This window comes from Neodiprion pinetum, chromosome 4 (genome assembly GCF_021155775.2).
Source record: "Neodiprion pinetum isolate iyNeoPine1 chromosome 4, iyNeoPine1.2, whole genome shotgun sequence".
Classification (NCBI taxonomy): domain Eukaryota; kingdom Metazoa; phylum Arthropoda; class Insecta; order Hymenoptera; family Diprionidae; genus Neodiprion; species Neodiprion pinetum.
Window position 1 is genome coordinate 3,420,275 of NC_060235.2, and position 22,005 is coordinate 3,442,279.

The window sequence follows — 22,005 nt, forward strand, 5'->3', positions numbered from 1 at the left end:
GATGCGTTGATCGCAGCGTATTGGGACTGCGCCTAATCGATTTCTCTCGCAAAATTACGTCGGAATAGTGCCACAATTAATTTATTTCAGCACTTTTGAAAATCGCGAAAATTTTTGCCAAAAATACAAAGGGGTTAACCTTCCTTTTTTTTTGACCAAAAAATTTTTTGTCTCAGAATTGATTCGTATGACTCTTTCCCGACCAATTGGACCCGTAGGAACTCAGAAAACGTAGCAAAAGGAGCGTGGGATCAACGGGAGAGAAGATACGAGGAAAAAAGGACCTGCTGAAAAATGTCGAAAATTCAGGTTTTCGTTTTCTGGCTGTAACTTCCGATGCGTTGATCGCAGCGTATTGGGACTGCGCCCAATCGATTTCTCTCGCAAAATTACGTCGGAATAGTGCCACAATTCATTTATTCCAGCACTTTTGAAAATCGCGAAAATTTTCGCCAAAAATACAAAGGGGTTAACCTTCCTTTTTTTTTGACCAAAAAATTTTTAGTCTCAGAATTGATTCGTATGACTTTTTCGCGACCAATTGGACCCCAAGGAACTCAGAAAACGCAGCAAAAGGAGCGTGGTATCAACGGGAGAGAAGATACGAGGAAAAAAGCACCTGCTGAAAAATGTCGAAAATTCAGGTTTTCGTTTTTTGGCTGTAACTTTCGATGCGTTGATCGCAGCGTATTGGGACTGCGCCCAATCGATTTCTCTCGCAAAATTACGTCGGAATAGTGCCACAATTAATTTATTCCAGCACTTTTGAAAATCGCGAAAATTTTCGCCAAAAATACAAAGGGGTTAACCTTCCTTTTTTTTTGACCAAAAAATTTTTCGTCTCAGAATTGATTCGTATGACTCTTTCCCGACCAATTGGACTTGTAGGAACTCAGAAAACGTAGCAAAAGGAGCGTGGGATCAACGGGAGAGAAGATACGAGGAAAAAAGGACCTGCTGAAAAATGTCGAAAATTCAGGTTTTCGTTTTCTGGCTGTAACTTCCGATGCGTTGATCGCAGCGTATTGGGACTGCGCCCAATCGATTTCTTTCACAAAATTACGTCGGAATAGTGCCACAATTAATTTATTCCAGCACTTTTGAAAATCGCGAAAATTTTCGCCAAAAATACAAAGGGGTTAACCTTCCTTTTTTTTTGACCAAAAAATTTTTAGTCTCAGAATTGATTCGTATGACTTTTTCGCGACCAATTGGACCCCAAGGAACTCAGAAAACGCAGCAAAAGGAGCGTGGGATCAACGGGAGAGAAGATACAAGGAAAAAAGCACCTGCTGAAAAATGTCGAAAATTCAGGTTTTCGTTTTCTGGCTGTAACTTCCGATGCGTTGATCGCAGCGTATTGGGACTGCGCCCAATCGATTTCTTTCACAAAATTACGTCGGAATAGTGCCACAATTAATTTATTCCAGCACTTTTGAAAATCGCGAAAATTTTCGCCAAAAATACAAAGGGGTTAACCTTCCTTTTTTTTTGACCAAAAAATTTTTAGTCTCAGAATTGATTCGTATGACTTTTTCGCGACCAATTGGACCCCAAGGAACTCAGAAAACGCAGCAAAAGGAGCGTGGGATCAACGGGAGAGAAGATACAAGGAAAAAAGCACCTGCTGAAAAATGTCGAAAATTCAGGTTTTCGTTTTCTGGCTGTAACTTCCGATGCGTTGATCGCAGCGTATTGGGACTGCGCCCAATCGATTTCTCTCACAAAATTACGTCGGAATAGTGCCACAATTAATTTATTCCAGCACTTTTGAAAATCGCGAAAATTTTCGCCAAAAATACAAAGGGGTTAACCTTCCTTTTTTTTTGACCAAAAAATTTTTCGTCTCAGAATTGATTTGTATGACTCTTTCCCGACCAATTGGACCCTAAGGAACTCAGAAGACGCAGCAAAAGGAGCGTGGGATCAACGGGAGAGAAGATACGAGGAAAAAAGCACCTGCTGAAAAATGTCGAAAATTCAGGTTTTCGTTTTTCGGCTGTAACTTTCGATGCGTTGATCGCAGCGTATTGGGACTGCGCCCAATCGATTTCTCTCGCAAAATTACGTCGGAATAGTGCCACAATTAATTTATTCCAGCACTTTTGAAAATCGCGAAAATTTTCGCCAAAAATACAAAGGGGTTAACCTTCCTTTTTTTTTGACCAAAAAATTTTTAGTCTCAGAATTGATTCGTATGACTCTTTCCCGACCAATTGGACCCCCAGGAACTCAGAAAACGCAGCAAAAGGAGCGTGGTATCAACGGGAGAGAAGATACGAGGAAAAAAGCACCTGCTGAAAAATGTCGAAAATTCAGGTTTTTGTTTTTTGGCTTTAACTTTCGATGCGTTGATCGCAGCGTATTGGGACTGCGCCCAATCGATTTTTCTCGCAAAATTACGTCGGAATAGTGCCACAATTAATTTATTCCAGCACTTTTGAAAATCGCGAAAATTTTCGCCAAAAATACAAAGGGGTTAACCTTCCTTTTTTTTTGACCAAAAAATTTTTCGTCTCAGAATTGATTCGTATGACTCTTTCCCGACCAATTGGACTTGTAGGAACTCAGAAAACGTAGCAAAAGGAGCGTGGGATCAACGGGAGAGAAGATACGAGGAAAAAAGGACCTGCTGAAAAATGTCGAAAATTCAGGTTTTCGTTTTCTGGCTGTAACTTCCGATGCGTTGATCGCAGCGTATTGGGACTGCGCCCAATCGATTTCTCTCACAAAATTACGTCGGAATAGTGCCACAATTAATTTATTCCAGCACTTTTGAAAATCGCGAAAATTTTCGCCAAAAATACAAAGGGGTTAACCTTCCTTTTTTTTTGACCAAAAAATTTTTAGTCTCAGAATTGATTCGTATGACTTTTTCGCGACCAATTGGACCCCAAGGAACTCAGAAAACGCAGCAAAAGGAGCGTGGGATTAACGGGAGAGAAGATACAAGGAAAAAAGCACCTGCTGAAAAATGTCGAAAATTCAGGTTTTCGTTTCTTGGCTGTAACTTTCGATGCGTTGATCGCAGCGTATTGGGACTGCGCCCAATCGATTTCTCTCGGAAAATTACGTCCGAATGGTGCATGAAACAATTTATTCCGGCACTTTTCGAAATCGCCCAATTTTTCGCAAAAAATGCAAAGGGGTAAGCCTCACGGATTATTTGAGCGAAAAACTTTTAGTCTCCGATTCGCTTTTCATAGCCACTTGCTGACTAATTGGACCCCCAGGAACTCAGAAAACGCAGCAAAAATAGCGTAGGACTAACAGCAGAGAAAGTACGATGGAAAAAGCACCAGCTGAAAAATGTCGAAAACTCAGGTTCTCGTTTTTCGGCTACAACTCTTCATACGTTGCTCGCAGCGTATTGGAACTGCGCTTAATCGTTCTTTTCCGCAAAATTACGTCGGAATAGTGCACGAAAGAATTTATTCCAGCACTTTTCAAAATCGCGAAAATTTCCGCCAAAAATGCAAAGGGGTTGCCTTACTTTTTCGCCAAATTTTTTACCGGAAATTTTTCGTCTCAGATTCGATTAGCATGACAATATTTTGACTTATCGCACCCCCAGGAACTCAGAAAACCCATCAAACTGCGTAGTTAACCAAGACTTCATACCAGGTGCAGTCAAAATCGTCAAAATTCGTGTTCAAATTTTGAAGGGTTTGAAACCTGAGTGTCTGCTGGTTCAGATCTTTAGGCTCTTCGGAGACGGAGGATTACAAGAACGACATGTAGTAGATTGCACGATCATCAGTTGAACAATCACGAAAGAAATTCAGAGATATTCAATAATTTTTTTATTCATTTATTGATTTCAGATGTCGTTACATAAAATAGTACAGGAGTCAATGCTATACATATCGCATATCGCAGAGCTGCATTGCACCTGTTTGCAGGTCGGAACTGAATCTTTACTCACAAACTACAATAATATCTACCTTATTTAAAATGTCGTATGTTTTATTTGAGTCAACGTATATTGCACTTCCCTATGTGGTACAATTGTCAGATATGCCATGTACTGTTGAATTATCTCTCCGCACTGCTAATCGTTTTCTAGTTAAATACTATCTTTCAACTTATGAAATTACTGTACACTGACATTTGAACAGTTGTATTGGAATTAAGGACTATTAAATAATCTAAAACTGTTCACTCGTAGCCAAAGTTTTGATTCTCCTCTCCCAGATCCACAAAAATCTGGTACGTATTTAATTCCTGTTGGTCGTTTCTTCTGTTTTGTTGACTGCAGTGAGGCGAGAGTTCCATTCTGTGCCTCCGGTTCCGCAATTCGCATTGCATACCATTTTCTTGTACCTTCAAATGTACTTTCACATCTCGCAATCACCTTACCCTAAAATTCATTTTACGTAAATCACTGAGCGAGTGTTCAGCCTTATCTTTATTCATACATTTCTTCCTAATCCAATCTTGCTGCATTCCCACATTACGCATGTTCAACCATTTATATACAAGAATTGTACATCAGCCGACGCGGTTACTTCAGGCTGTTGTCTTCATTACGAATAATACGTTTCGGAAAAACTCCAGCTCCATAAATTTAGTATCTTTGTCTACCACAGCGGGTTAGTCATTCCGTGATTACAACCGTCAGATATTGTTTCGTCACGTGAAATTAAGATTTTCTCAACCAGTAAAGCCTGCTTACCATAACACCATTATAAACTGCCTCACTTTGAACCCCGAGGTTAGAAGCGCCAGCGGTACAGTTATTTCGAGTACACGACACTTTCTGACTTTTCGTTTTATTCACGACAAAGCCAAGGTTTACGACTGTGGAAGTAATTCGCATGGTGTACTCAACTTTATATCTTCGGTCATACGTTTAACACAATTTTGGAAGTATAATTCGAATAACAATTACATTTCGTTGTTTTTATTTTCTGTAGACTGTGAGATTACGTCTTATCGTGAGAGTCAATGGACAAAGACTTTTTCTTTAATTAGATTAATTGATGCAGCTAGAACTATTATTTCCAATCAGGAATAATTACGAAATTGAGCATTCCTTGTTATGAACGGTATTGTTCCGCGCATTGTCGATGCCTCAGATTCCAATGTTTCACATAAAATTGCAACGATCAGCCAAGAATATAAATATTACGGTTACGAAACCGTATTTATAAAATATTCACTTCGAACACAGTCGCATAATCAAGATGGCCGCTTTCGCACTTTGCACCTGCGCCTGCAATTTTTTTTTAATTACAGTACAGCTTGCAGTATTTGCCTTTCAACGAGCATGATTACAAAATCAAGAAAATGATGGCAAGAATAGTTAAGCAATACTTTGCCTCCGATGAAAATTCGAAAAGCTAAAAATTTGGCGTGCAAAGTGTAACTCACGTGGTTGTAAATGTGTTGCCTATGATCAGGTACTTAAAGTTCCCTAAATTATACAATTCGGGACATTAATGAGTGGAATAAAGTTGAATGAGAGCCTTAAGCGCCACGATCAGCGTGTGCTGGATATATACTCACCCATGTATATTACAGGGCTTTGACTATAGGTTACGGGCGCTGTGGAGATTTGTATATTTGGACTTGGTCGTTTGTGTCTAGTCGGTGTCACGGTGACAGTCGCGTCGCTGAACTCTTAGGGACTAGGGCTGTTTTTCTAGAACGGATGTCGCTTGTCGTTCGTGTTGGAGTCGTTAAGCTGTCGAGTCGTGTGTCATCGCGGCTTCGCTATATGCCCTGGTCCCTTAAGGTACTCGCTGTGTACAAGACATTGCGCCACGCTAAGAAGCGTGACTTTTTCTCACCCAGTAAGTTTGCCTCCAACCCCTGGGACTTTCTACACGAGGAGAGAATTTATTCGATTACAAAGTATATAATCCTTTCAAACAAGAAATAGCGCGTCTTATTGTTACCTGGAAAGTAATTACTGGTAAAACTAAGGAAAACAACATTTCTATCGCTTTACACTAATTGTCAATTATAGTTAGTCTAAATCTCTCTCTCTCTCCAAATTACTACGCATGTTAATTATCATGCAACTGTTAATAACTCGCACAAAACAGTTCAACAATATATTCAACGATTATAATCACAGTTAGTATTCTCATGGATGTATTGCAATTTTTACGTAAAATTTTTAAGATTTCAAATCACAACTAACGATTACGTTAAATGATATGGAAGAAAAACTCCATCTGTGCCCAATATTCTTCATGGCTATTTGAATTTATTTCAATTCGAAACCTTCGAAAGATATTCAGATCAGTAGATGATGTCGTTTCTATTCATTCTAAAATTTGTTTCCATTACCTTTAACAGGTATGATAATTTCAATTCGAAAATACGAATTCTATCGCAGCTAGGAGAGTTAATTAATGTAATAAACGAAAACCTCTAAAGAGTACTGAAGAAAAACATGCGGGGGTTCCCCGCTACTCGACTAACTCCCGTTCCACGGCTGGAAAAACTCTTTCTTTTCTACCGGAGGTACTTCCGGTCCCCGTACTTCTTCCACGACCTCAACGCGGCTCTCGGCGCCAGGCGCATTTACCACATAGCAGCCGTTGCCTATATATAGGAACTGATCCGCGGCGTTCCTTCGGGGTTATACAGTCCGTCAACCTTGCGCAAATTGACCGAAAATAAGCCATAAGCTCCGCTGGTACGAACCAATAAAAAATCTAACGCTTTAACCAATAAACTCGGAAAAAGGAACGGAACCTACCTCTCGGAGATGGGCCGGATCCGAACGGCGACCTTGATGTTGGCCATGGTGATCGAGGGCTAGCGATCAACCTTGAAGTCGGACCAATGAGCCCTGAAGAATCTGAGACTTCGTCTCAGAGGCGGGAAGCCCGATGGAAGCAATTGCACCACGAGTAGTCATGTCACTTTAATTTCATCGGGAGGGGAAAAAACAGTTCGGAGAAAAACACGTAGCGCGATACCAGCATAAAGAAAGCAGCGAAACGACACTGGGACCAGAAAATTACGTCTGCGTCGACCGGGTACACGTGCGGCACTAAGGCGATGAAAATACTCACAACCCGTCTCCAGACCAGAACCAACCCAGGCTTGGCTTTCAGGCGAGATGCAGACGCTGATGCTGCACCACCCGGACCGGTAGAACGGATGCAAGAACCGCCAGTCACTCAGTTTGCAGGAATTAAGCTTATGCAAAGACGTGGTAAAAAAGTTACAACTAATTAGACCGACGCTGAACTCACGCATTTACCTGCGGCTCTCTGACCGAAATCTGGTCGGAAATATTTCCTAGGACCGTGTAGTTTGAACAATTTATAGTTCTTAGAGATGCTGAGAGAACACAAAACCAATGTTTGATTATAATCAGACTGCGGAAAAGTGCAATTTTTCGGTTCAATGATCGTGAATAAGTTGCATCGATGAAGATTCAAAGCTTCTGCAAGCTCGCTTTTAGTAATTCATGATATAGTTGAAGATTACAGAACTAGACGAATCGCAATTTTTCAGCAAAGAATTTTTACGAAAATTGGAACATTTCGTATTACTTCATCCAAAATTGTAGTTTTACATGCGTAGTTTTTCGCAAAGAATTGTCAATTTTTGTTAAAAATTCTAGTAGCTTGTAGATTATTTACTGAAAACATACAAATTTTCACGAGCAACTATGCGTATTTACAATTTTACGAAATGACCCAATTTCCCTAAACATACGTAGAAAATTGTATAAATCACATTCGCCAGGCAAGCTTAGTTAATTCTAATGAATTTCAATTAAGTAATCAAGATGTAACGCTACGTGGAAAGTAATCAGCACACGGAGCATGGGCTTGAAATGATAATAATTGATAAGAATAGGAGCGGCTGTCCGTACACGTGAACATTAACACGAGTCATAATGATGCTGGATAAACGCTGGCCACCCTGAAATCACAGTGAGCAGCTCAACTCCGTGCTTCTAATTGGGCCCCGTTACATTAGACAGCATAGAGCTTACCCGCGGTCCTTTGAAGTGCTTAGTTATTTTTAGTCTTTGGGGAGAGGTGCTTTATTCTTCGGTCCTTTTGTCCTTCGGATTACCGAGGGCAAGTGCACCGCGTACAGAAGGGTTCCCTGATTTATGCTTTTTTGTTGCGCTTAAAACCCTCAGGCCGGGTGCTCCGTGTGAATAAAAGCTTTAAAGAATCAAGAATATTAAGATGTGATTGAGATTTTTTGAAAAAAGAACTCTAGGCACTGTAAAAGTAGATAATACGTAATCATGATTGATCAAGAAGATATGAGAGCGAAATGAAACGCGATGCTGTGATCCAGCTGTCGATCCTTTGATCCGACCGAATGAACGAGTCGCTCGTATCTCTGCAGATATATCTTGATATTTCTCCGGATAACTGATACTGACAAGAGTGATAAATTTAAAATGATGGTGAAATTGAGCAGACAGCTACTGTTGAAAGCGTCGTATCTTTGTCTCTGTATCCCTTCCTGCCGGATTGTGGTTTACACAGGGATACGTTAGTGCATCTTAAAATTATTAATTGCAGGATAAAGTAGCATATTTTGATACAGGAGTTAAACTACACGTCTTCCATATCCATACGATTTATTAACGTAGGTACAGTTGTTATACTCGTGTACAAAATATAAATACACGTTTGATCGTTAGGCACGAAATGAATTAAAGCGTTAAAAAGTCATTCTTACAACATTTCTCAATTAATCCAAAACTGACAATTAATTATGACAAAAATGTCGCAAGGCAATTATATACAAAGTAAATTAATGACTGGAAAAATAGTAACGATATTAAATTTTCAGTACATTTGAACACTGAAGGTATCGAATATTGGTAATGAAAATAAGCGATACGACAATCAGGTTTACAGCTTGTGGAAAACAGTCGGGTTTTCAACGTCCAAGAATAGAAGTTTGAATATATCGTTGTAGAAATTTGGATAATAATCGCAAGCCCTTTTACAATCTGGCGTAAAATTAACTTCTAATAATACTGGGTTGATCTCTTTGTCCCTCCATTCCAACATTATGTCAGCAGCGTAAAGTGCCCTACTTTGCAAATTGTGGGCAATTCCGCGAGGTGGTTTTTCCGCAACCGCAGCCTGAAAGACCTTTTTCAACATTGAGAGGATCTTTTTCTCCACGTCGTTTCGCCAAGAAAATTTGGGATACTGTTTTTCCCATTCGTGAATAAAATCAGCACACTTTACATGATGCAGAGACGTATTGTCGTTGACGTAGTTCATTACTGTGAAGTGCTGCTCGTACTGATCAAAATTATTGAGGGCGAATTCTTTGTTCGCAAATCTGAGGAAGAAATTTGAATAAACGTACACGGTCAATGGTTGGACGTACTTCAATAATACTACGTATCTGACGTCGAATTTAACTCTTCCTATTTCAGGTCGGGAGTATAAAACTGGATCCGATATATACTTTTGGGCTATTTTTGGACCGGTGCTGGGAAGCCTCAATATCTGATACAAGTTATTCGTTATATGAGTGTCCAGACCCCTGGCCAAATTCCAAGGCTTACAGATCCAGTGATTGTCCAGTCCCTTGGCTTGCCTCCTTTCGAAGTAAGAAACGAACTTGACTAATTCAGTTCTCAAGTTATAAGTAGTCGGCAACCATAACGGATAAGTTTCAAGCGTATCAAAGTCGCACTTCTTGGCGTCTGCCTGTCTTCTGCAGACAACGCACAGCAGGTCCTTGATAGTAATAACATTTTCGAACGGAAATTGGTTAACAAATACATTAGGAGCATCGGTGCTAAGCTCGTTGTACTCTTTGAAGTGAGAAGTGAGCCATAAAATATTGGCGTCTTGCTCACTGTCCACTATCTCGAACAAAGGATTGGTCAGAAACTCTTTGACAAGATTGTACTGTGAAAAGACCCTGATTCTTTCTCCTGGGTTTAGCTGAGGCGCAGTATTGACCTCCGCCAGAGTCTCCCTGACATGTCCTTCGAGGAAATAATCATCGCCAGGTTCTATATGAGTGAAATCCTCGTCAACGAAGCTATCGTCCTTCCGCCACGGTAGAAGCAGGGCACGTTTAGCGATCGAATCGTTAGTCTGTCCCTCGACGAAGTCTCTGGTGACCTCTTCATCCGGTTCCACATCCCTAAGCGGATATAAAAGCGTGTAAGTAACACCTTCTGGAACGTGGAGAAATGGAACAGTGCGAAAATTGGGTTGATCAGAATGGTTGATGGCAGATCCAACCTCGTCCATGATGTACCAAACGGGTATGCGGTCTTCGACACTGGCTGCGTCTCGCAGAGCATAGGTTTGATTGTATCGCCACATCTCACGCAGGACGTATTCCGTCTTTTCTTCGTTATTGACAGACTCGTCTGCATCCAGGCCCATCAGAGTACACATTCGATCCAGCAAACCAGGAACTTGAAGCAAATTCTGTCTGGCTGAGTCGATACTATAAGTCCACGCATGATCGATCAGGTAAATGTTCTCCGGATTATTAGCCGAAACGGTGGTCTCCGAGGACACAAACAACTTCCAGACCGGCTCTGTCGGAGGTCGCTCAATTTCCTCGTAGTCGATTCTCGCCAGCTGAAATATCATCCCGGAGTCGAAGACCTGGCCTTTCAGCTTCTTGAACAATATTTCCCAGAATACTTCCGGTACTCCTGAAGATTGTAGCTGGGGTCGGTGGATCTGTAGAAATGTGTGATACAGACCAATGCCATCCATGACTTGGCTTTACCTTATTTTCTTTCCTTGATTAGGTTCTTTTTATTTTTAACGAAGTATGGATGGTGGTGGAACTCAGTGGTTAGGGTGTGTCTTCATTTAAGACTGTTTACACTCTTTACCCGGTTTGAAAAACACCTTAACTAGTTTCTATTTCTGCTGTATTTTTACCGGCCTCAAGCGCGCTAGGTAATGTAATGATAACACCCAGCTGCCGGCTGAAAATATCACGTGACTTCGCGTCGTCTGTTAAGCTCACGTGCTTTTAGATATACGAATAACACATACTAACAGTGGAGTAGAATCGTCCGTTTGCGAGACGCGCGCAATTTGAAAATGGATTTCCGTTGGTGAATTCAAACGTCGATTTATGGAACAGGAGAATTTAATTTTGAATTTGAAAACACGTTTTAAGCCTCAGGAGTATTTTTGTTATTGGTATAAAATAATAGACGTATTTTCGTTGTTGTTTAACACCGTTCGGGGTTCCGCTTTAACTCTTCTTTTCCAAATTATTATTCTTATATTCTAAGTTTATATAACATATAGATATATACATTTGTACAAAAGTAACAGGATTATTGCTTCTGTTAAAAATTAGTCCGCGTATTCACATTCCCAAGATCCATACGCACAATCAATTAATTACGTATCAATTTTTGTAGTGCACACTCGACGAGGGTGTCATGTTGTTGGGGAACTGAGCTGATTCAGAAACCTGGAAATAAAAGAGTCGGTATTAGAACCAAGAGGGTAAACGAAGAGCCAAGAGATATGTGTCAAAAAGTAATCTTATACCTGGGGAACATGGCCCAGTGAATTAGAGTAGTTTGATCTTTGAGTATAATTTGACGTGTGGCCAGTTGGCTGCGTTAAACCAGGCAGCATACTATTTGGCGGTTTATATCCTGCAACCTGAACCTAAAAAACAGGGAAAATGTAACGCTGAACGAGTAAAACTGAGCAAATATAAATAAGCAAGTGAATGAGGAATCTCTCTATTGATTGCATACCTTGTCATTGATCTCCGGAAAGATTGTGCTCAAGTTGAAATTGGTAAGGCTAGTGCCAGAAGGATGTGCCATAACCATGGGACTGTTGGAGGTGGTTCCTCTTGCGGTATTCGAATTCATTGGTAATTCACCAGAGCCAATAGCGTTCTGGTTCCCGGGCATTGGCAATCCAGGCAAATTAGTATTCACAGCTTTTGGGTATATATTTGCTTGGGTTGGATTTTGGTACAAGTTAGCATGCGACAAGAATGAGGGGTGATAATCCTCCAGCGGTGAATTAATTCCAGGCATTGGAAACTCTATATTCTGTGCTATTTCCGGTTTTCGTTTGCTTCTTTTGGGAGTAGAATACGACCGTTTATCGCAGTTCTGATGCTTGCTTATATAGTGTTGGGACTTTAGGGTGTTAGAAGCGGAGGCATTTGGCAGTAGGAATGAATTTGGTTCCAAGTAGTCCGAATTCTCGTGCAGAGGCATCATGTAGCTTGACGGCGTATTTGATATACTAGTTATGAAATTAGTTGTTGGATAAATGTTTGCGTTCGAAGAATAAGCATACGAGTTGAAGTTCTGATTAGTTTGACCATAATTACTGCCATCATCGGCATTTGAGAAGTAATTAATCGGCATCATAGTGTCAGTGGGTAATGCGCCTGAGAATTTATTTTGAGCATAGTTCGGAGTGAACTTTATAGACGCGTGTTTATCCTGCTGATTATCGTCCGGCACGTTCGTGTTGGTCCCGATTAATGCCTCAGCTGTATAATTACTCTTACAATTTCGATTCCTCCAGTGAGCATCGTTCTGATGATACTTTTGCTGATAATTTTGCTCGGAGAAAGTTTGAACGCTAGATTTTGCATCTTCGTGATGCAGTTGATCGCTCGGTCCTTGCTTTCTAATGTCCAATTGGCGTTTACCGTTACCGCGAGGACTCGTGCTCTTTCTTTGATGTTTTCTAGCTTGCTGAGATTTCTCAGCCTTCTCGTGCTCTACCAGCTGACTCACGGACAAAAAGGTTCCCTGTGGCACCTGCTGCCCGTTTTGAGGATTCAATATAGTATGGAATTCACGAGTAGCATTCGACTCCTTCTCTTTCAGCAGATCTTTATTGTGTTCGGTTGGAAGCCTGGCTGGCATCTGCCCAAAAAGGAAATTTTGCTTCTCAGGTATATTTGTACCCAACGCTAAATCACCTACCAAAGTTGGCAGCGTAGATGGTACGATATGCTGATCGATAGGTTTAACGGTCTGGGTCTGCTCTGGAACGTGCGTATTTTTATTAGGTGACCATGAGAAGGGTTGATCTTCCGAATAAAAAGTGTCAACCTTCCTTGGTTCGTTTTGCAAGACGGGTATGTTAGGAAAGCTGTGAGTTACGTCGTAGTTGTTGTAAAACTGATTGGTAGCACCTTGATTGTAGCTCGTATTTTGGGCAAACAAATTGTTCTGGCAATATTCAAGCTCTTTTCCTATTGGTGGCAAAATTATATCCGATATATTGGTGTTGTGTTTTATTTCTGGTGTCATCATCCAATTAACTGGAGGCCGGATTTGCTGTGCTTTCGACTTATTACCATTCTGACTCTGCTTGTAAACTGAATTTGTTTGTTCCAATGGGGCAGGAACAGCATGGCTCTGACCAGCTGGCTGATATTTTTGATTCTGCTGGGGTTTTTCTGTGTACTTAAAGTTGGCCCCAGTGTAGTTTTCGGTAGAGTACTTCACTTGAGGCATGGTGTCTGGAACATTAAATAATACTTGCGGATTATAACTAGGCATCGGATAGTTTGACTTCTCCTGTTTGTTAGGTATCGTTTGATGTTTCGCCTGCTGTTCCATGTTAGCATAAATGGACTGCATAGAATTATTTTCGATCGTGTACTTAGCTTTTGTTTTATTCTCGTTACTAAATTTGTAATCCGCAGACGGATTTTGATTCTGCTTCTGCAGTGCCAATGTTGTTTGAATGTTCTGAGACTTTGGTTGATCGATGAATGGCTGTTTTTGCGCCTGAACCATCGGCTTGTTTCCCAATTTGTTCACGTTCAATCCAGCGTCATTTGAAAACTCAGGCAGCATGTTAGTAAAGCCAACATTCTCCTTATGCAGTGGAACGTAGCCAAAATTTTCGCATATCGTTTTATTCTCTGTAGTATCAGCTGGTACTTGACCCTGTTCATAATGCATTGTATTATTATTCCCTCCGGCAGGAGAAAACGTTGTCCATGACAATATACTAAAGTTTGATGAATTGTGCGCAACCGTTGTCGTTGATTTCATATTATTATCCGTAACAGTGCTTTGCTCGTAGTTCGACGCTACAACCATAGAATTTTGTGGGTAATGAACCGTATTTTCCAAAATTAGTTTCCCACTAGACACAGTCGGAACCATACTGCCAGTAATTTTCTTCGAATCCTTACTGTAAGGCATGTAAGTCTGAGTAGTTGAGTGTTTATCTTGGAACATCACTGCATTCGAATTACCCTGAACTGTTTGATTTTGCGGATTGACCACGTTGTTATCTTTGGTGAATGAAAAATTTTGTCCAAAGTTTTCTGTCTCAACTTTTTTTGTGTGATAGGTCTCGTGTCTGTGATCTTGATTTTGTTGTTTCGATCGTAGAGAGTCGCTCAAGTTTTGAGTTTGATCTGTGCTCGTAGCAACATGCGATTCTTTGTTATGAACAGGGTAATTTATGTGCAGATTTTGAGAGGACGTATGATTTTTAGGCATAACGTGACACTGCGTCAACGTTTGCGAGACATTTGTAATTCCGCACACATTACCCAGCGAATTCTGGGGTGTTTTATGAACGGAACTGGTAAACGTTGGCGGAGTATATTGGGGTAGTTCCATATTCCTACTCAGATTGGTATAATTTGGTATGAAATTTTGCGTCGCCGTATATTGCGGACGTAAATCGTATTTTGACCGAGAAACAGGAATCGAGGTATGAGATTCCGCAGGCATTTGAAATCTCGAATTAATTCCTTCTGCCAAATTAGTCGAAGAATCTGACACAGAACTAGCGCTAGCTACAACAGGTACAATGATATTTTGTGTATTCTTTGTCACAGATCTATTATGGTGAACGACAGGCGAAGATTGAATTTGAGCAGGTGCGCAAGTTGTTATCGCCGATGCAGCACTGTAGGAAACTGTCGTTGAAGTCGGGGATGTATATGCAAAGGTGTTATTCATCTCGACAGGAGTTGTTAAAGATAACGGTATCGATGTCTGGACGATTTTATACTGCTCCTTAACATTCTCGGTGCGTATAATTTTCGGCATTGACTTTGTGAGCTCAGCTTCCATCGATTGAGGCGTTCTCTTATCATGCGTCTCCAAATTTCCGCCAAGATTCTGACTCTCTTTAACTTCAGGTTGTTCATTAGTAATTTTTGATGAATTCCCCACCTCCTTGTTATTCTCAGTCATCGACTTTTGCATGCTGCTTGTTGCCTGCTGAGATACGACATGCGAACTCACAATTTTCTTCTCACCCTCTATGACTTCATGTTGTGCATTAGTTGCGCCTTCTTTCGACGCAATAGCCGCGCTCGTCTTGAGCTTGAAGCTATTAGGCTCCATGGCACCGATTTGCAAAAGCATCGGTGGTGTCTGACTACGATCTTTAAAGTCTTCTTTCATTTCTTCTTCCAGCACTTCAGTCTTTCCGTTTAGACTCGAAACGAGAGGAAAAGCCATCAGAAATGCCGCAGTTGGAGATATAGATTCTGGATGATGAGAACTCGATGGAACTTGCAATGACGCGAATATATCGTTAGACAAGTCCGAGTGCAGCGCTTCCGTTCTACTGATTGGAATGAAACTATTGTCAGCACTGTATGACAGGGATTTTAGTCCCTCGTCTTTAGCAAAACTACCAATTTTATTTGCTTGCAAGTTGTCATCCTCGTTTAACAGAGCTGCGTTGATGGACTTGGGAATTAAATTTGCTTCTGGTTTCAAGGTCGTCGTAGTGTTGGTATCAAGATTCAATATAATTTTGCTAGCTTCTAGAGTCGGGATGCTTTCAACCATATCTGGTCTCTTAACATTCGCTTGAAGTAGACTATCGAATCTGGTACCAAGATTGCAGACAGACTTCACATTTTCAGAAACTGTTTCTTCTTTTTCAGCTCCTTTCCTTTCACTCCCTTCGCATCCAGCTGATGATATCGCGACAGCGGATCCAGACGCCCCTACATTTGTTGGCGATACTTCGAGCTTTTCATTCCTCGTCGCAGAAGAATCTGTAGATACCGTCATTCCTTCAGAGAATCTGGTCGCCGCTATAACATCGTTCAAACTGGGCATCGGGCAATTCCGGGTTGAAATTTGCGCTTCTCCTAAGCTTGCAGCATTCAATGAATCTGTTGATTTTATGATTGCACCATCAGCTTCTTTCAAAGCGGTTAACGAGCCTGAATTTGAGCAGGCTGATAAAACGCTGGGTTCAGCTGTTTCTAAAGTACTGGAATTTTCATTGGTGGAAGACAATGGGAGATATTCATGTTTACTAGAATTATTCGGTGATTCGCTATTTGTATTTAAATTAGATTTATTAGTGTGGATTTGAAATGTAGCCGTGTCATCTTTTGCAAGTCCATCGGTCATTTCAGTGCCTATTTTTTGTACAACATGTTGAAGACTCTCAATAGATTCACAAGTAGAAACTGAGTTGTTCACTTGTGAATTCTTAGCTTGCATGTTATTTTCGTCTTGGCTCATATCGTCGGAACCATCTACGCTTTTTAATTTCTTACTATCAGGCTCATCTTGGTTCGTAGATTTCGTATTCAAAATACGTTTCAACGGAATTGATCCAGACAATTCTTTGTTGGTGTTAGTAGAATTGTGATTTTTCGTATTCGCCTTCGAAGTTTCCTCAACGTTAACGGATTTACTAGAACTTTGCTGGTTTTTAGCACCCTTGGCAGCATTTTTGATCTTCGTTTTCGCTTCTGCATCTTTCCGATTTACGACATCCTTAGATCTGTCTGATTTCTCTTTGTGAACGGCTGGAATAGGAACCTTATAAGTCATCGTTGTTTTCGTAATTTCTTTGCCCTTGGGTAAAATGCTTTTTCTTCCACTGATTTTCGTTGCATGGATTATGCTCTTAACGTTCGAAACCCAATCTTGGGAACTAACGATGATGTTAGTTTGAATGCTGGGAACAGGATTCAACGTAACTTTTTGAACGGCATTGATAAGAGTCTGATTACACACAGGAATGACTGAATTATGAGCAGGATTTGGTAGATGTTGCATAACGATCATTTGATTTGGTTGCGCATTGCTCAAAATAATCGGATTCGTCGATTGCGATTGACCGTTGACAATTATGTTTGATGGCAGTGGAGTTATGGGTGTTACAACCGGCATTATTTTTCCGCGAGACAGTATGAGCGTTCCAGAAGTTATGTTCGCTACAGGTTGATTGATAATTTTGTTCTGCTGGTTCGTCTTGGTTTTTCTTTTCACCGTTTTGTGTGAACCTACTTTTTTTGCTCCTGTAACAGATAAAAACTACTACTACACCATATACAAAATTTTGTCCCTAATATGAAAGCATGATTTAAACAAACTATACTTACCAGAATCATTGTTACGACGCTTCGGAGGAGTATTATTAGCCTCTGTACTCTGACCTAATGAGAGACGAATAGAGTAAAAAAGAATGATTGGGCAAGTCTGAAAATTATTCAATGTAATGTTCTTTTTAATAATCTTAAAAGTTCATTTTTTTTTATAATCCGCCTTTACATCCGTCCCGTGAATCACAGTCTGACCAAGCGATAATATATCAGGTGATTGGACATTGATATGTAGAATCAACTCCCGTAAATCTCTCATCATCATCATACCTACTCACTTGAACTGGTGGTGGCAGGAACGTTCGTTTTTGGTCCCCCATCTGGAGCGTCACTGTCCACCTCATCATCAGCCCGTTTACTATCCTTGTTAGAGGTATTCAAACGATTCTCTTGATCCTCAATTTTATGATCAGTATTTTTTGATGCCGCATTATCGTTCGATGCAATTTTCGACTTTGACTGGGATGAAACGATAGATTTCCGTGTAGAAGGCACTTTGTTTCTGGCAATTTTTTCTTTCTTTTTCTTAGAGCGTTTTTCTGTAAGAAAAATGTCAAACAGAGATCAAAAATATCTTCAATTTTCATTCTGAAATTCACGACAAATGTAGTAAAAGATTACTCACTTTCTTCTACCCTTGGAAAAAGTTTCTCAATGTTCTCGGCACCAATTCTGTTCACCCATTTCAACGCTGATACCTTTTCGATGGCCGGCTCAGCTGGAATAGATATCCCAGCCTCTTTCAGCAGCGTGGAAAGCAGTTGGGTGCGTGAAAATAGTTGAGTGACAAGTTTTTTCAGACGCACGAGCTCCTCTTCTACGAGAAAGTAAACAAGAACAAATTAAAGAGATGAGAAGACCCAAAGCTATAACCGTCGACTCACTGTGCACGTCCGAGGCATGAGCGTGAAACAATTCCTCCATCCGCCCGTGAAGTTCTTTTATATATTTTGCCGCGTGAGTTAGAATGTCGACTTTGTTTCGTTTCCTGCCATCCTGATGAGGCGGCAAAAGATCGCCAAGTGTTTTGAAGTAAGTGTTCATACGCTCTCTCCTGTCCCTCTCCCATGTTCTCGCCTTGCTGATTTTGCCGATGATGCGTATGAAAAAAAATGACACCAATAATGCTTGATTACCGTTTGTGAATCGAGCGAATGATACCGTTGAAAATTTGTGGTGGGCGAATTTTTAACGAAAGTTTCCAACTTGCATAAAATTCGTAATTATCCAGCCGAAGAATTGATGCCAAAGTGTTTTGAGGTTAGGCGAATAGTAAATACAACTTACGTGTTCTCCTTTCTTGGCATAATTCAACTACCTCGCTATCATTATATCTACCAATCAACCTTCACCGTTTAAAATATCATTTCTATCGATTATTTTTTGGCGAGACATTGTTCCGGGGCTGGTTTGGGTTGATCATGTCGCATGTATTGACATTTTCTTCCGATTCTTTTCTGCTCCTCTCGATATGCCGGGATCTACCTTACCGATTTTATTCTCGGATTGCATTAATCGAGGTGTCGAGCAATGGCGCTGAAACTGTTGATTCAAATTTCAGCTTGACTGGTGCTGCTCCTTAACAATGAATGACGAACTAACATCCTTTTTAAATTAAACCTGCGATATTCGAGTTATATAACGCGTTGGACATTGTCCGGTGAGACTAAAAGAACGTGATTCGAGTCTTTACGCGAATCGTTGAACCTTGCAACATATTCATAACAACGTTTAGTGAAAATTGAGCAATTCAAATTAGAATTCAAACGAGTACAATATTACTATACTACGATAATTATTTATTCCTACTCTTCGTTGAATCAAATTTTCTTCCCAAACTCCGTGTCAACGGATCAATTTTCGAATGGAAAATTCAACGGCCTTAACAAACCGTGTTCATCAATTTACCGAGAATCACTGTTGAATTGGATAAATGCAAGCATCCAATTATACAGATTGGTTGAGATAAATTCTTCCTCGTTCAATTATAGTACATGGCATGTGCTACAATGTTGCACATCGACGACTTCGCTTTCTGCACACAGTCAACGGCAAATTATTCCATTTCTCTCTCTCTCTCTCTCGCTCTCTCTCTCTCTCTCTCTCTCTCTCTTTTTACATCTCATGCGATAAACAACATGCGGAAGTTTGCGAATGCAGCTGTATTAAAAACAAAGCGATTAATCGTGTATGCGAAACGCATATAATCGAGATGGTGAATCACAAATACATTTGCAATTACATGCGTTGTACAAGTACAAAGAAGCTGATACTTTGCAAGTCCGAATGAGAAAACATAAAAATAAAAAAACGGCGGCATAAATATTCATCAACAAATATTACGCGCAAAATACAGAAATATTATACGTGCCTAAAACTGTTAATACATTGAATATACACAATCTCGTAGCCGTATACCGATATTGCAAAATGAAAAACAAATTCCATTGTCAGCGTTCCACAAGCAGTAATAATAAACTTCTTCGATACGATACTAACGCGGTTTATCCATTTTTAATTTTTATTTTTTTGCTCTCTCTTTAGTAATTCTCGTTCTTGTTTCAGCTTTTTTCGCACATCGCGCACCGCATGCGATAAATTCGTCCGACGGAGGGAATAACGGGAATGCGAATATCATATATACGGCTTATATATATATATATATAAGATATAATGTACGTATTCGTGTATAAAAGCTAAGAGCGATTAATCAAACGTTGTGAAATTGCAGGCACAACGTGCGCATACATATTCTACATTATTGTTGTACAGTTATGCATAATTGTGACAAAAACATAGTCGTGTGTGTTATAATAAATTAATTTAGACGAGGAACGCGTTTCAGAATTTGCTAAAAAATCAATTCCGCGTCGTTGTTCGTTGGTCAATTCGCGTGTTTTTTTCTCCAATTGAGAAATCTCCGTAAACTTTTTACTTTCGCAAGTGTGACGACCGTTCGAATCCGCACACACACACACACACACCGATACGTACAGGATTATAACATTGTGTGTTGTGTAGGTATAATATGCACGAATGTACATTAAACTGGAGGCTCGGCATTCTCAAGGCTTCCATCGGCAGCCTTTTTGTCATGCTAAACGCATATTCCATTTATTCTTTGCGAGTAGGAGTTAATTTTATTGTAAACACTCTGACAGTGAAATATGCGCCCCGCAGCGTTGCCAAATCTATACTTACATGCAACTTTCGTATATGTTGCATATACATACACCTGCTTATGGTTCTCACCACACGAACGAATTCGTCGAGGAGAAAGGAGAGAAGAAGAAGTAGAAAAAGAAAAAGAAGACGAAGAAGAAGAAGAAGAAGAAGAAGATACGATCTTTTATTTTATTTCCTCGAACCAGCTTGCGAGAATTTTATTACTCGGTAGCTGTATTATATACCTGTATATATTTTTATATATATATATATATGTATTATACGCAGCTCTCCGTCCTCCGATCAAGCTATTAATCAAGATGCAAATTAACTTCGACGCGAATATAATCACACCCGATCGATGCTGGAACGGAATTCTGAGAGAAGGATGATAGAGAAGGTTTAAACTTGTGATCGAGATCGAGCGATCATCGGTTGCCACTGTAATCGTCGTATTTTTCACGCACATGCAATTATTATCCATGTTCCAGTGTCGTCGGGGCAGCGTTTTTGCGAAATGAAACTGCGTTATTGATAAACGAATTATCACGTCGTTCGACTCGTTTAATTAACCCAAAGTCGTACAAAGTTTCTGTCATACGCAGTGGAAACGTATGGCTGATGCGTGTCGTGTATCACGTATCACACGATTATCTTTGTTCGGATCAATGAATCGTCTCCCGTTTATAGAGAGAGTCTCGCTTTTCCATCGCGGACTCTGTTTGAAATAAAAATAGCCAACTGCACACTGCGGGCTGTTGACGAACACGCTGGCTGTATCGGGCAAAGTGCGGAGGCAGCGCAGGCTACAAAGTACGACTTTTGTATATACGTAAAAAACGAGATATTTCAACGTGTTATTCATTATTATTTTCTTTTTCTTTCTTCGTCAATCTTTTCACGTTGAATCGGTGTCGGCCGATTTATTCGTACCGTTTGCGTTTCGGATCGTCGCGTATGTACCTACACGCTGATCAATTATAGAATATCGAATCGAATCGAATCGTCTGTAAGGTGGAAAATCTTTGACGTACGTGTATTAAATTTTAATTAATATATTTTTTATATTCTTAATATTGAAACACAAAATTTCTACCTCGATCGCGTATTCATATCCCAAGGAATTATAATGAAAATACTTGCATGAATTTTTTATCACCAAAGACGTTAATTTTATAAAACTGAACGTACTCGACTTTGTAAAACGAAGAAAGAAATCACCTGCGGCTATTAATACGCGCGTGTCGTGCAGGTGCAAATATAACTCGGTGGGAAATCGATGAAAAATATTCAGTATTTTCGTACGTAGTACAGGTATAGTAAATTGACGTGTTCTCGATATGTTGTAAAATAATAATCACTGGATTTCAGTTTTTTTGTTTCCTTTTTTTTTCGTTCTTTCTTTTTCACGTAGCTACACATTGACCGTTCGTTCCCAATATTTTATTGCTCGATTTGGAAAATGAGAGATAACGAAAATAGTTTACGTGTGCACAGAAAGAGGGAAAAGAATAGAAG

The 22,005-nt window shown here is 40.1% G+C and overlaps 2 protein-coding genes across 3 annotated transcripts; both read right to left on the minus strand.

Annotated features, from left to right (window-relative positions):
* Positions 1-8,580: 8,580 nt before the first annotated feature.
* Positions 8,581-11,035, minus strand: TTLL12 (Tubulin tyrosine ligase-like 12). The gene has a single exon (XM_046620607.2). It carries the CDS (start codon positions 10,698-10,700, stop codon positions 8,850-8,852), a length of 1,851 nt encoding a protein of 616 aa, XP_046476563.1. The 5' UTR covers positions 10,701-11,035; the 3' UTR covers positions 8,581-8,849.
* Positions 11,036-11,067: 32 nt separating this feature from the next.
* LOC124216280 (serine-rich adhesin for platelets) lies at positions 11,068-18,781 on the minus strand. 2 transcript variants are annotated; one of them, XM_046620606.2, is made up of 8 exons: positions 18,610-18,781; positions 18,207-18,403; positions 17,948-18,139; positions 17,601-17,861; positions 17,323-17,376; positions 11,714-17,238; positions 11,499-11,621; positions 11,068-11,418 (listed from the first exon to the last, which is right to left on the minus strand). In XM_046620606.2, the coding sequence occupies exons 1-8, from the start codon at positions 18,627-18,629 to the stop codon at positions 11,353-11,355; spliced, it is 6,438 nt and encodes a 2,145-aa protein (XP_046476562.1). In that variant the 5' UTR covers positions 18,630-18,781; the 3' UTR covers positions 11,068-11,352. The 2 variants fall into 2 exon arrangements, with proteins under 2 accessions (XP_046476562.1, XP_068991287.1); XM_069135186.1 differs by lacking the exons at positions 17,601-17,861; positions 17,948-18,139; positions 18,207-18,403; positions 18,610-18,781 and having other exon boundaries at positions 11,714-17,235; positions 17,319-17,353.
* Positions 18,782-22,005: the final 3,224 nt, after the last annotated feature.